The 12010-nt window shown below is 42.4% G+C and overlaps 1 protein-coding gene across 2 annotated transcripts in view; it reads left to right on the top strand.

Moving 5' to 3' along the window:
• Ec (ubiquitin specific peptidase echinus) overlaps positions 1-12010 on the top strand; it is a 54823-nt gene that overhangs the window by 38013 nt on the left and 4800 nt on the right. Inside the window, exons 4-10 of one of the 2 annotated variants that reach the window (XM_070671069.1) lie at positions 304-396; positions 7717-7851; positions 8860-9024; positions 9979-10113; positions 10441-10710; positions 10796-11593; positions 11680-11977. In XM_070671069.1, the coding sequence (XP_070527170.1) occupies positions 304-396; positions 7717-7851; positions 8860-9024; positions 9979-10113; positions 10441-10710; positions 10796-11593; positions 11680-11977 (1894 nt within the window). Of the gene's footprint in view, positions 1-303; positions 397-3904; positions 5968-7716; positions 7852-8859; positions 9025-9978; positions 10114-10440; positions 10711-10795; positions 11594-11679; positions 11978-12010 lie in introns of those variants that run through there. The other variant, XM_070671070.1, reaches the window with a different exon arrangement.

Below are 12010 nucleotides of genomic sequence, written 5' to 3'. Positions count from 1 at the left end.
TTTACACATTTGTTTGTATTACGTGTACGCACGCCCACGTGCTGCGTTTCTCGATTCGGTACCGCGTGCTAATACAAAGGATAAATTCATTGAAGACCGATGTCGAAATTTTTAGTCGCACAGCAGCTGGCAATACGACGGAAGTTATTAATATAAGTAACAATAAAACATACAAATAATTATAAAAAAAAAAAAAATCAAAAAAGAAGCGATATTAAAATATTAACAATTTTAAAGTAAGCTACCTGAAAAATATAATTTAACAAATCACGCTTATGGGATTTTTCAATTTTATTTTTTCAGGTCTTGTGGCATCTCGACATCTTTCGACGAAGCTTCAGGGAGCTGTCCGGACATGCGTGCATGCGAGAGTCCTGCATTTTCTGCGCACTTAAGGTAAGCAAACCGAAATTGCGGAAGACGATAATTTCCCTAATGTAATCATTTATTCTTTCGTATGTAATTCAACAAAGAATCTCTCGGAGAGTCTTTGATGAGCGAGCAGAGATGATGCTCGCGGGGAACGTGCTCAACTCCCTTTGCGTTTTTCTCATTAATTACGCGGCCGATAACAGTGGTTGCGTACAATGACAAGTTTTGAGCCGTTGTTTTTATAATTCGCTACCTTGACACTTTTACGTACTGATGAGTTTCAAAGACGTAAGCGCTCTCAGAAGCGATACTTATCGTTAGAACAATTTTTCTTTAAAAAAATAAAAAAAAAACAACAGGTTTGACTACTTTTCCGGATGAGTTTTGCACTTGTAAAGTTCGATGAGAATCATTTCTCGAAATGATCCCACGGTAACAGTGAAAAGTGGGGTGTGCCCGACAGATAAAATGTCTTGATATTTTACACGCGTGAGGGAGCTTATTATTTTCCATTCAACGCGCAACGTTATTCCCTTCGCACGTATGCATTAAGCCGGCGGTGCAAACGAAATTCGTTGCACCAATAATCACTGCCGAGGTGTTAATTTTGCATAATACTTATTCGCTCGTACATTTATTAAACTTGTCGCAATTCCTTTATCTTATCACTTACCTCGCAAACGTATTTTAAACGAAGTTCGATTACGCACGAATATTATCGCGTGGGACGCAATCAGTTCAGAAATGGGCGAGTTGAAAGTAGAGGACGACGTTCGCTGTATAATTTTTATGTCTAGTACGCGTTCACTCGTTTTGTTCTCTTTGCTGTTGTATAGAGTAATAATATAAGTCTTTGACTTTATTCGCTGTCGTATCATTTTCTCTGTCACGTTCTTTGTAATCATGTAAAGATACGACTAATCATAGTAACGGGATCGGCGCTACGCGGACAGCGACGAGTCTCAGCTTTCGCTCGTGATTGGCGAGGAGCGCCGCGACTGTAATCGCACGCTGGTCCATCGTTCTAAGACGTTGTCCGCTGTTATCGTGGAAGGTCAACTGTTTCATCTATTATAAGAAGAAACTGGCCTTCGAGCTCGACGCGATAGCACGTCGCGACGCGCATTTCAGGCCACTCGAAGAAGTAGGTGGAAACGGGCAAGTTCCTCGCCCGATCTTCTCATGGGGTTAATTAGCAATCTCGAGAGTTAATTGCCTCAGGTGTAGGGGGTACTGAGCGCGATTCGCGGGAACAATTACCGGTCGGAAGAACGTGCACGCTTTGTTGCTACCAGATTCGTCTTTCAACCGGCGCAATTTTGCCCAAAATTACCGCAATTCAAAAGCAATTCAGCGTAGCTCAATTTTCGTGCTGCAGAAACTACGCGCTTCGGCACGGGACGTAAAGCGTTGCACGATTTGAGAATATTCATGTGACAATAGCTCTATGACTTGAGCGCATCTAATGGCTCCAGACGTTTTTGCGAGTGTCACATTGTTTTAAAATTTTCATGCCGGTAAATTGCGCACGTTATTATTTATAATTAGACAATGTTAGGTAACGTAATTTTAACGTAATTTTAACTTGCAAAGGAAACGAAAAAGCTCTTGGTATTCGAGATAATAGCTTTCGCTGAGCAAGTTTAGATTTTAATACCTCTCGTGTCAGAAGCTATCACACGGGTCGCTTTTAGGATCCACCCTTACCCAGGACGACACAAACTAGAAATTATATCTCCCATAGAACCCTACCTGGCTGAGAAGAAACAGGTTTTCACGGCGTATTATTTACGCCGAACATTTTTCAAAATGCATATCGCGACTATTTTTCATCCCGCTGATAACAGACCTAAGATTTTCGAGCCATTACATCGATGACAAAAATGCAACGATATTATACGTAAATAACTTTTATGGCTACGAGTACACTTATTTAATTACAAAATTTTAATGTTAAATTCTAAAGATTGTTTTTTTTTATTAAAAAAAAATTTTTGCAAGCAGAGTTTAAGAAAAAAAAAAAAAAAAAGGGATTACGTTGCATTCCAATGTGATGATTATCACTCTCCTTAGATTGTAACCCAAATGAAATACCTAAGATGATTCACCATGAATGCATTTTGGAGGAGGGCAGGATGGGAGGAAAGGAGTGAGAATCCTTCGACGTTACGAAGAACCCTTCGCCCTTTGATAATCTTTCTCACTGCCAAATTTTCAAACATATACATTAAGTTTTTTAATTTTTTTTTTTTTTATTTCGGCAATTTAATTTGCCAAATTAATTTGCCGGCAATTATCGGTTGTATCTAACGCTTTCAACGTTACATTATCGGTGACTCACGTCACTCTCGAGTTAACCAGGAAGGGAACAGAATTTTTAACGTAGCGCAAACAATGTAATTTAGCTTTATGGTTATTCAAGCGGCGATAGTTCCTCGTAAAGGATTTCCTGCTCGTCTATTTGCATTTTATGAAAAGCTGGGACGTTAAAACTTTATGCAATCGCTGCATTATGAGAATTCAATTCCGATGGGGTTGTACGATATGAACTGTACGATGTCGGTAATGGCACAGATCATATCGACGGTGTCTAAGCGTTCCTGTTGTCTTTGCGCGTTTCGTATTCCGAGCGCGGCTAATTGTTAGGCGGCGATGATTACAGATGGATATAATTAGGAAAGTGTTCAATTAAGAGTGCTCGCTGGTGTCGCCGTGAAGACGACAACCGTTATCTCAGCAAGAAGCACGCAAGAGTACATCTTGCAATTCTTGAAGACGCGATTTGTAACACTTCTTTTTTTTTTTTTTTTTTTTTTTTTTGCGCCCTGCGACAATTTGTGGTAGAGACGCATTTACAGATTGCCACTTCGGTTACGGACACCTGACATAATTTCCCGCTATTATCGGATCATTTCCTGCCGCCACTAATAGTTACTTTGAACTTGCGTGTCGCCGTACTCGAAGTCGATTTGAACTACTGGACCAATTTTAATTTTTTTTTCTCTTTTTTTTTTATATTTCTTTAATTTATTTATGTATATTATATTTAATGCACTCTTTCTGTTGTTTCTCGTTATTTAAAATTAATGCGGTTTGGCTACTCTTCCGAAGAATGAATCGAGGAGACTCGAACGCTCAGGATTTTCCGACGAGCTTTGAAAGCGCGGATAAAATAGGCTACCGTTTAACAGCTAATTAATTCTCATTCACAGTAGAGTGTTTTATAAGTAAACTTAATGAGAATTGCATCCTGTCTCGTAAACGACTGAGGAAATGTCCCGAGTCCTTGTAAACGTGACTATGTGTCTCTTTTACGCGACAGTGCCCACACTTCTTGATTAAATAATATCGTTCAGATTTAATAGATACAATTTCCTGTTTGGTGCCCATATACATACATCCTGCCTGTGTGAATATGAAATCAATCTGTCGCAATACGTCGTTTTTGCTGCATATAACAATCGAAAAGCAATGGTAGCACATCGTCTAGCTCGTTTCGTATATTTTCTTCGATCGAAGTAAAAAGAGATCTCGACGTCTTTGCGAAAACGGCGGCTCGACGGACTTATCTCGCTCCGAAGAGGTCGGTTATTTAAATCTTCAATACGCTACGGTCCTGGTTAGGCTGCTGCGGCTCAGGTTGTTCAGGTAGGTGAACGTAGGACAGCTAAACGGGTGACGTCATTGACTCCTTGGGTCTATCGAAAGGTGGGATGGAGCGAGAAAGTGGATACTGTGTAAGCCCCTATGGAAAGAAGAGGAAAACGAAGAGAACCAGAGGAGAAGGTGGGGGATATTCGCCAGCATACTGCGAGTCGCTGACTTCAGGTACGGGTGCACGGCGGTGCGCCGCGTTCAGGTAGTTCCGTGCTCCTTCTCCACGTTTCTCCGTGCTGGTTTAAGCTGCGAAACTGTCGAATCTGCGCGAAGGAAAGTGCTTCTATTCCCGTGGTTCTTCGCGAGATCTCAAGTGCGAGATGTTCGCAAGGAGAGAACATCGGTGGGATTGTTCACTTCCGTGATGGTGCTGCAACACTCTCCCGTGGAAGATGGTTAAGTGAGAACGCGTAGTTCGAGCTGTAACGGTAGACGCGCGACTGTGTTAGAATCCACGTTCGATTGGAAATACGAAAAATACGAAGCGGTGACGGTGTAACGTTGCTTTTCTTCCTGAGAAGCTAACGCGGCGGAAGGAGAGGACCACGTGGTACGCCGAGACGGAACAAAGTGGTCCACGCCGACATTTGGTCCGAGCGCTGATCGCGGAGCGACTTCGGCGTTACCACGAGAAATTGACTGGACTTACTGTTGGGCAAAACTAATTTTGCGCTCGATTTAAAGAAGCGACGCAAAGAAATTTTCGTACAATATTAATCGATATTTAAAAAAAAAAAAGAAAGAAAGATTTGTTGCCGGACGATTATTTTTAATCTTAATTCGCAAGTAATTATTTCAAATGTACGCTCATCGACGAGAAGGTGGGTCTTTATAGAATATTTTTCGAAATCGAGCGTCCACTTGTTCCTTGCGATCGAGATGGGGTTGAACCCGCGAGTTTATCACGATAATACCGAGCTTGCAAATTAAAGGGACGATTTCGTCGGTTAAGCAAGTTCACCTTTTTTTAATCGCACCTACGATTTGTCCGGCAACTGGTTCCGCCAGCATATCCGGTATTGCAATTGCTGGATATCATCCTTCCTTCGTTCTTTGTGAAGGAGCATCTGCTTCTCCCGCCAGCTTGCTCGTCGTCAACCTTCGTATCTCCTTTCTTCGTGTTCTTAAACGCTCTCTCGTTTATCTCGCACGTCGCGATTGTTCAAAGTTACGTCACAGAATGAAAATAACGCTCGCAAGATTTATCGCATTCGCGCGAGCGTCCAGCAGTCCTGGAAATGTAAGAAGGAAGGGACGCATTGAAAATCAGCGATTGATTGTGCCACCAGCGGTCGTCCCACAATTTATTCGATGAACACGGCTATCGTACTTTAAACAACCGCGCGCGAGCAGAAGAGATAACGTTATCGTTTAAAGAGGAAGAAGAAGAAGAGAAAATAGCGTTAACAGGGCAAATATACGAAATGATATTATCAGACGAGCGAGTAAAGTGTCGCGTGTAGACGCAGCAAACAACGCCGTCGTGCCGTACATCCGTTACGAAGAGTTTTCTACCAAAAAAGGAGTTCGCAGGGAGGTTTCTTTTTTTTTTTTTTATCCGGCCCGAGAGATCATGTCACTTCGCAGCGCATGTGACGCCTTTCGCTTCAATTTTGGAGCACGCCGGCGTTCGCGAGCTAACAAACTTTTCGTGCCGTACGTCTTTGACGATAAGCCGTGGCGCGCAGCGTAAACGATGACACTTGCGTTTCCAACTTGAAGCGCGCGGATGCAAAGATGTTGAAGTGGATGAAGGTTCGTCAGAATGGGTCGGCGACATCCACGTCGACGACCCGGTCGTCGCTCGCACCTCGTCAGGAGATCAAGGGCGACGGGACGAGAAATAAAATTGAGAACAAAGTCAAAGAGGAGGGGGAGGACAGCGGCATGGAAAAGGAAGACTCGGTCTGCAACGTCGAGCTGGGCGATCTGAAAAAAGTAACGCTTATATATTTTTTTTATACATATATTTTATCGGTCTCCTTATTAGTTTAGAAAGTTGCGCGAGAGCTTACCAAGAATCCGCGCTCTTAATGGCAAGAGCGTTAATGAATCTGCAATGAATAGCCGATAATGAATTGAGTCATTAAAATAATTACCTTGAGACAATCCATACGGAGATGTTTTCTTTTAAATTACCGTAGACCGTGGCTTGAGAATGTTAGAGCGTGCGAAGACGTCTATTAAAATATATAGTTGCAATTTTTACAGCCTCTTACTCCCTCGTTCGTCTCGATTCTCTCGGCACGAAAGGCAGATGAAAGTTTGTTAATTCTGAAAATGGTAAACTATTAGTTTAACAGCTTGTTTCAGCACGACAATTTTTTTTTTTTTTTTTTTTCCTAATATAATAATCCCTCATTAAATTTTGAAAATCACGCGGTTAATAATTAATAAATAATTAATAACCGGTAAAGTACCACTTTCGTTTAGCGAGCACACCTGATTTAGCGATACATAATATCTGATACGCACGCCGATACGTGCGGTTGATTTCTTCTGCATCGAGCGACCAACCTGCCTCGAACAGGTGCTACGTTCTCTTCTTCACACGCGCACGGACGTGCCGTTACCATCGTCGCTTTTACGTCGACCGGGACTCGTACCGCATCTGTCACTGGTGTCATTACGAGTAGACTGTTAGTGCACGATACGTAGTAACTTTCATTGAGGAATTTCACTTTAGACGCGAATCGACGTAGAGTAGCGTACTAGAACACCGCGTGGATGCAACAGATGTAACAGAATGACTGGCACGAATTCCGCCTGAATCATTGAAGTTCGTCGGAAAATCTCGGGCACCGATTCTGCCGTGTTGCTCCATCACTTTACACGCATCTCAGACCTTTTTTTTCTTCTTCTTCTTCTTCTTAATTTTTTTTTCTTAACTCAGGTGGAACTAAAATTCAGCTTGCAGCTCGCAACACGATCCGCTTAGTGCACTTTAATTGTTCGGCTCCTTCTTCTTTTTGCATCCGACGTTTTTGCCGGAATGCCGCGTTAGGCAAGCACCTTGAAATGCGCACGCAGTACCGACTTTCTACGTATAATCGCTACTTACTTAATCACAAGCGGGGATTTAGTTACGAAACTCGCCGGAGAACCCGGCTGTTGCCGATAGGTCGCGAATAAGGACCGGTCTGATACTATCCGGAGGTCTGTCTGACCTCTGACCGTGTGTCACGCCGCGGTGACATATGCGACGACCGATGTGGTAAAAAATGAAGACGAAGTGGTCGATGCCGCTCGTAGCGTACCATCGGAAACCCGATGTCTTCTTGTTGCGAAATCACTTGCGTTTCATAAAATTATCTATGCACCGCGATTGCCTGCTAGATATGTTGATTAGGGAAATGGGAGAAACAGAGCGATGCACGGTAGATTCAACGGTGATTCGCAACGCGATTTTATCATACTCAACGGTTTTATTGGCGGTGACGCAACAAAGATTAACGTAACTTTGTGCGGAAAATTCAGATTTCTTCCCGTCTTACTTTTGAGCGAAGAAAAAAAAAAAAAAAGTGGCAAGAATGTTCGTGTATAATAATGCGTTGTCTTTATTGTGCTTTTACCACAGCGTTCATTTATTATTCATTCCGCGAACCCTCGTCGGCGAGTTTAAGTCACCCGGCGAGATCTCGTTTGGTAGCTCGCGCATTAAATCCTCGTCACATTGTCTTGTTTCAGGACCTGTTCTCGCAGCTGCAGTTTTCGCAAGAGAGCGCTTTGCCTCCCGATACCCTGCGCCGTGCATTGGCCGAGAGCTTTCTCGATCAGCAGAGGTTTCAGCTCGGCTTTATGGACGACGCGGCGGAATGTTTTGTAAGTACCATTCATTTCGGGTTTTTCCATATACCGCTGCTGATTGAAACCGCGAGATATTGATACACGCAGCGCAATCCGCTCGACGGTATAAACGTATCAAAATACCCTCTTCATTCATCGGTAAATTGCATTATTGATTGTCGAATCGAATTTCATGAACGTCTCTCCGCGCTGTTCTGAATTAAAAAAAAAAAAAAAGAAAAAAAAAATATCTAACGTTACGAAAGAGTAGGTGAATGCAATATCACTTTCCGCGGTAAAGACAAATTTATTTAGAATGGGAAAAAGAGAAGAGGGACTTTCCTGCTAATAACGTGGAAAGTTTCATAGCATGGAAGACCTAGATTGCTAAAATGTAATAGAATTAACTCAAATCCAGATCTCTCTCCCCCAGGATTTTCTCTCGCTCTCCGGCGCGGGCCGAAGCTCGGCCGTTTTTCATTACTGAATATTTCGAAGCTGATCGAACGTTCCTAATGAATGCTCATAGTTACAGACGAGATTGGATTAGCAATAATGATCTTAACTGAGCCTCGCGAGTACCGCCGGTATATACTACTTTCTCGTTTGCACAACAGTCACGTTGGACACTAGCGTGCTCGTATGTATGTCAACTAGTCGGCTGAATAATATCAATGCATGTTGCTCGTGGGTACTTACACTACGAAAACGTACAATAGATGCAAGGACAGTAACATAATCGTGCCGTACCGTTAGCCTGCATATTCTCAAACGTAAGAATTTTATAGCGCGCTTTAGTGCTCGGCGTGGTAAAGGTTATTACGTATTGAATTGAGCACGCGAAGATTGATAACCGGGCCGATTATTATTATTTTTTTTCTTTCTTGAAAGTTATAAACTTTGCTCGCACGAGAGAGATATATCGAAGACGGATAAATTTTTTGTTACATTTAATTAAGTTCGGCAAAGCGGCTGGACGAGTCGCCGAAGAAAATCGCAGAAGAAACGCGCGCCTCGATGTTTGAATTTTTTATTAATTTTCAGGAGAACATCCTTTTGCGCATACATCTTCACATAGCAAGTGGCGAGGCTGAGGACATGTGCAGCGCGAGGCATTGTGTGCCGCATCAGAAATTTGCCATGACGCTCGTCGAACAAAGCGTCTGCGGAGCTTGCGGTGCCACGTCGGAGCCATTGCCTTTTACACAGGTTCGTGTAAATTCATATCAGCTTACTGACCGGACGAATCATTACTCTTTATAAATTTCTTATACAATAATTTCGCCGGGGCACGCGCGTAAAAATAAAATGCTAAAATATTATCTTCGTTTTTTTTTTTTTTTATGCTAAAATGATACTTGAGCGATCTTTCCGCCTTTTCTTCCGTATAAGTTTTCGTACAACATAGGTGTGTAGTATTTACCTTTCGTTATGATTGTACCTCAGGTATATGGAAGCTTTTAGGAGTTTTTCTTTTTTATATACGCATCTGCTCCTTTATGGCAGAGTTACGATTTTCTTACCTGCCTGAGTAACATCTTTTCTTCCCACGTTTTATTTTGGTGGAAAGAAAAAAAAAAGAAAAAAGAAAAGAAAGAAAGAAAAATTGGAAAAGTAAAATTTAACATTCGCCAGCGACACTGTTAATAATATATGTGTGAGTTCGTAATTTAAGTTTGTATCGGGAGTATTTCTTAGCAACTGGAATAACGCATATCGCGCAAACGGAAGAGAGTAGCGTAATACCAGATATAGTGCTCAGCATCTCGTGGGTGGAGTCGGTTTTCCTTGGTGTGTGTTCACGTCGGGCATCGTTGACCAGCGAACCGTAAAAAGCATGGAACTAGTTGCTGTTATCTACTAAGCAGAATGTTAGCAGTATGTCGGCAGTTCAATAGCAATTTCGGTCAGACTATTGAAAGAGATAGACCGCCGTGTCGAATTTGCGGTTGAATCTGCAGGCGTCATATGAACAAAGTGACAATAAAAATCAAAAATAATTGTTTTACTTATTTAAACTCGCATTAAATCGTTAATATATTTTTTGTATTTAATTAAATTTACTGATTAATAAATTTTATTGTTCTCTTGCGGCAATTTATTTGATATTAAATTAATAATAAATTAATTAAGCGTTATTAATATTTTTCTTTTTTTTTACAGATGGTTCATTACGTGTCCGCGTCGGCATTGACGTCTCAAGCTCATCAAACGCCACTAAATTCTAGAAATAATCCGGATCTTTTCGGACAACTTCTGAGGAGAGCTGGCGGCATGGGTGATATCCGTGACTGTCCGGTGAGCTATAAACTGAATAATATTTTTTTATAAATTATTGACCGAACTCTGACAAACGCCTTGAGCTTTGTGCATTCTTCTGCGGCTTTGCCATCGATGTCGTAATAATTTCGTGGTGATCCACTCATAACGTTGAATTTTGAATACTGCACGAAACTGACTCACTCACGAATTTTATGAATACGGTTTTTCCACGAATTTAAATCCGGGTCTAAACTTTCTCTCGAAAATGGAACGCCGCTCGAATACGGAACGTCGATCAAGATATTACCGTGAAGTATCTAACGATGTGACATCAAAAATATATTTTCTGTCTGCCGTTTTCAGAGCTCTTGCGGGGCGAAGATTCAAATATGTCGAACTCTGATGAACCGGCCGGAAATAGTTTCTGTCGGTGTCGTCTGGGACAGCGAGCGACCGTCGTTGGAGCATATCATGGACGTTTTTGCGACCGTGGGCACGTCCCTTCGACTTAGTGACGTCTTCCATAGCGTGGTGGACTCTCGATGGGGTGCTTCTACCGTGCATAATCTCGTAGGAGTGGTTACCTATTACGGGAAACATTATTCCACGTTCTTTTTCCACACGAAATTGAAGGTCAGTGCTCATAACGACAAACAGCGTTGGTTACAGCTATTCGGCTCGTAACACGATTAACCTGATGGTAAAACAATACTTTTAGGTGTGGATCTATTTCGACGATGCCACTGTCAAGGAGATTGGACCCCGGTGGGAGCAAGTCGTGGAGAAGTGTAGAAGAGGTCGTTATCAGCCTCTTTTACTCCTGTACGCAACGCCCGCCGGTACTCCTGTTAATACCGAGAACGCTCCAAAGACTGTTATCCCTTTTCCGAACAATAATGGCCTGAAGACGTCCCCAAAGAATAGCGTCCGCCGTTCGATTACGCCTAGTCCCGAGAAGCCATCCATCAACAGCACAGCTAGACGTGCCATCACCCCCAATCCTGACAGTCCGTCGCATCTCTACACTCAACGAAGTGTTTACAGCGATTATCAGAATCTCACGGATATTCAAAATAATATTTTCGGCAATCAGGGTGTTGACGCGGTTGATGGTGACATAGAATCAAAGTATATTAGCCGTCGCGCAGTGGAAAATGTAATGCAGCAACAGAAGAAGCAGCAGATGCAACTGACGCGCAGTTTAAGCGTGGGATCGGCGCCGCAAGACGGTATCAGCATCCCAGATCACATGAACGTACCTCGACGACGAGATTCCGGTAATTGGTCCGGCGATCGTAATAGCGCGTCATCGAGTTCATCAACTACGATGGACAATACGTACCTGTACATTGTTAACAAAATGCAGAGAAACTCGGGCGTACCTAAAAGCCCCATCAGCAAGTCTGGGGAGCTCTCGAGCAGCAGCAGCGGTCATTACGACGCTGGTTACGATTCATATTCCTTGTCTTCCACAGACAGTCTTCCACTTCAGCAGGGCTTAAAGCACAACTTACAGGTGAATAAAATATACGAGTAAAAAAAGAAAATTTTCAAAATTTATATTTGTATAAATTTTTATAATTTGAATATTATCTCTTACAGCTTGCTCAAATACCGGAAGGTTACCAACCTTCTTCCGGCGACGATTGCGAACGATTGTGTAAAGAAACGGACGCGTTGTTAGATAAATCTCGTGCCGCCGAAGACGCGGGCGATCTTAACACGGCTGTCGCATTGTGCAGCGCGGCGAGTAATAAAGCCAGAGCTGCGATGAACGCCCCGTATAATAATCCCCACACAATTACAATAGCAAGAATGAAGCATAATACTTGTGTCATGAGAACGAGGAGTTTACATAGGAGAATGCAAGAACAAGTTACTGTTAACGGTGACAAAGAAGGTAGGAAATCCGAATATTGATTAATAAGATGAA

Source organism: Cardiocondyla obscurior, linkage group LG22 (genome assembly GCF_019399895.1).
Source record: "Cardiocondyla obscurior isolate alpha-2009 linkage group LG22, Cobs3.1, whole genome shotgun sequence".
NCBI classification, from domain to species: domain Eukaryota; kingdom Metazoa; phylum Arthropoda; class Insecta; order Hymenoptera; family Formicidae; genus Cardiocondyla; species Cardiocondyla obscurior.
Note: the sequence above shows the minus strand (reverse complement) of the source record. Positions and strands in the feature narration are given on the sequence as shown.